Source organism: Aspergillus karnatakaensis, assembly GCF_047715665.1.
Source record: "Aspergillus karnatakaensis strain CBS 102800 unplaced genomic scaffold BJY04scaffold_43, whole genome shotgun sequence".
Classification (NCBI taxonomy): Eukaryota; Fungi; Ascomycota; class Eurotiomycetes; order Eurotiales; family Aspergillaceae; genus Aspergillus; species Aspergillus karnatakaensis.
In genome coordinates this window covers 77,265-78,796 of record NW_027395755.1, presented here as the reverse complement: position 1 = coordinate 78,796, position 1,532 = coordinate 77,265, and the positions used below count along the sequence as shown (strand labels likewise).

General features: G+C 53.9%; 1 protein-coding gene across 1 annotated transcript; it reads right to left on the bottom strand.

Moving 5' to 3' along the window:
• Positions 1-210: 210 nt before the first annotated feature.
• BJY04DRAFT_194972 (uncharacterized protein) lies at positions 211-1,031 on the bottom strand. Its single transcript, XM_073712141.1, has one exon. The coding sequence runs from the start codon at positions 785-787 to the stop codon at positions 254-256; it is 534 nt and encodes a 177-aa protein (XP_073568537.1). The 5' UTR covers positions 788-1,031; the 3' UTR covers positions 211-253.
• Positions 1,032-1,532: the final 501 nt, after the last annotated feature.

Below are 1,532 nucleotides of genomic sequence, written 5' to 3'. Positions count from 1 at the left end.
GCAGTCTTGGCCTTCTGGGCTTCATACGCCTCGCGCTTTTTACGCTGAGCCTCAGCGTCTTTGCGTTCCCACTCTTCCTCATCATCTTCGTCGGAATCAAAATCTTCCGCCTTGCGCTTCTCTTTCTCCTTCTCGGCGTTCTTATCAGACTGGGCCTTGAATTGAGCAAAGAAATTAGTGTTGCCGGATCCAAACTTAGGGATAGCCACAGCCGGAGCTGTGGAGGAGCCGGCATTTGAATCAGCTGAAGGCTTCAAGACAAACGGATTGGCTGGAGGAGCGTTGCTTGATGGTGCAGAGAAAGTCGGCTTGAAGGCGGAAGGGGGCTCTGCAGGAGTTGCACCAGAACTGGACGTTCCCTTGGTGGATGCTGAAGGGGTGAAAACAGGCTTCGGTGGGGATGCAGTTGGTGTTGTAGAGAACAGGGCTGGTTTGGCCGAGTCTGGAGTAGAGGGCTTGAAGGATGGTGCATCGAGTTTCTTGGGAGACGGAGCTGCTGGTGGCTCAGCGGACTCGGATGTCTTTGATCTTGAAAAGGAGTTTGCAAAAATGCTGGCGGTTGTAGAGTCCCCATTGGCGCGCTTCGCAGACTGCGGTGCCGGGGATGCCTCGCTATCAGCATCCTCAGAGGCCTTTCTCTTGCTGTTTGTTGAGGGTGTGGTTTGGCTGGCGCTAAAGGGCTTTGATGGTGTATTTGTGGCACTCGGCGCCGGAGCAGATGGGCTTGAGCTTCCGATGCTATCAAACGGCCTAACCTTCTTGGAAGGCTGAGTTTCAGCATCATCATCACGATCAGAGGAGGCTTTGCGCTTAGTACCTGCTCCCTCAACAGGCGCACCAATGGTCTCACGAATACGGATGAAAAATTGTAAAAGTGTGTCAAAGCCCTCAGTGTTAGGGTTCAGTTTCGCAACTTCACGTTGGAAACATTCGTTCAACAAACGAACACGATAGGCTGTCTCAACCTCCTCATTTGTTTTCTTGTCCAGACCGGATGGCATTTTGGAAGGCTGAAGTTTCTCAAAGCTCACTGCTGGCGCACTAGAAGTAGAAGCCGCCGGAGAAGCTGCCGCAGCTGGCTGAGCTCCGTTGGTTTTGAAAAGACTCTGAGACGTGGTGGATGAGGTGAATGCTGGCGCCGAAGTGGTCGCAGCTGGGTTAGAGAACGAGAAGCCGGAAGAAGGGGGTTGTGATGCAGGAGTTTGAGGCTTAATAGGGGAGGGCACTGCAGTCGCTGCGGGAGCTGGAAACAAAGAGGCAGGCGTAGTTGCTTTGGCCGGTTCGTTCGTTTTCGTTCCTTCAGTAGACGGTGGCTTTGGAGAAAACATGTTGGTGGGCGGCAATGGTTTCTGTTCGGTCTTTGGCTTCTCTGTAGCCGCAGGGGTGGAAGGAACAAACAGATTGGCAAAAGGATTTCCCCCGGCAGGCTTGGGGGTCTCTTTGTCTGCGACAGGTGTGGGCTTCGGCGCGAAGAAACTTGGGGTCGACGCGGGGCCGCTATTTTGGGCGGGAGAAGCGGGTTGAGTGTTAGG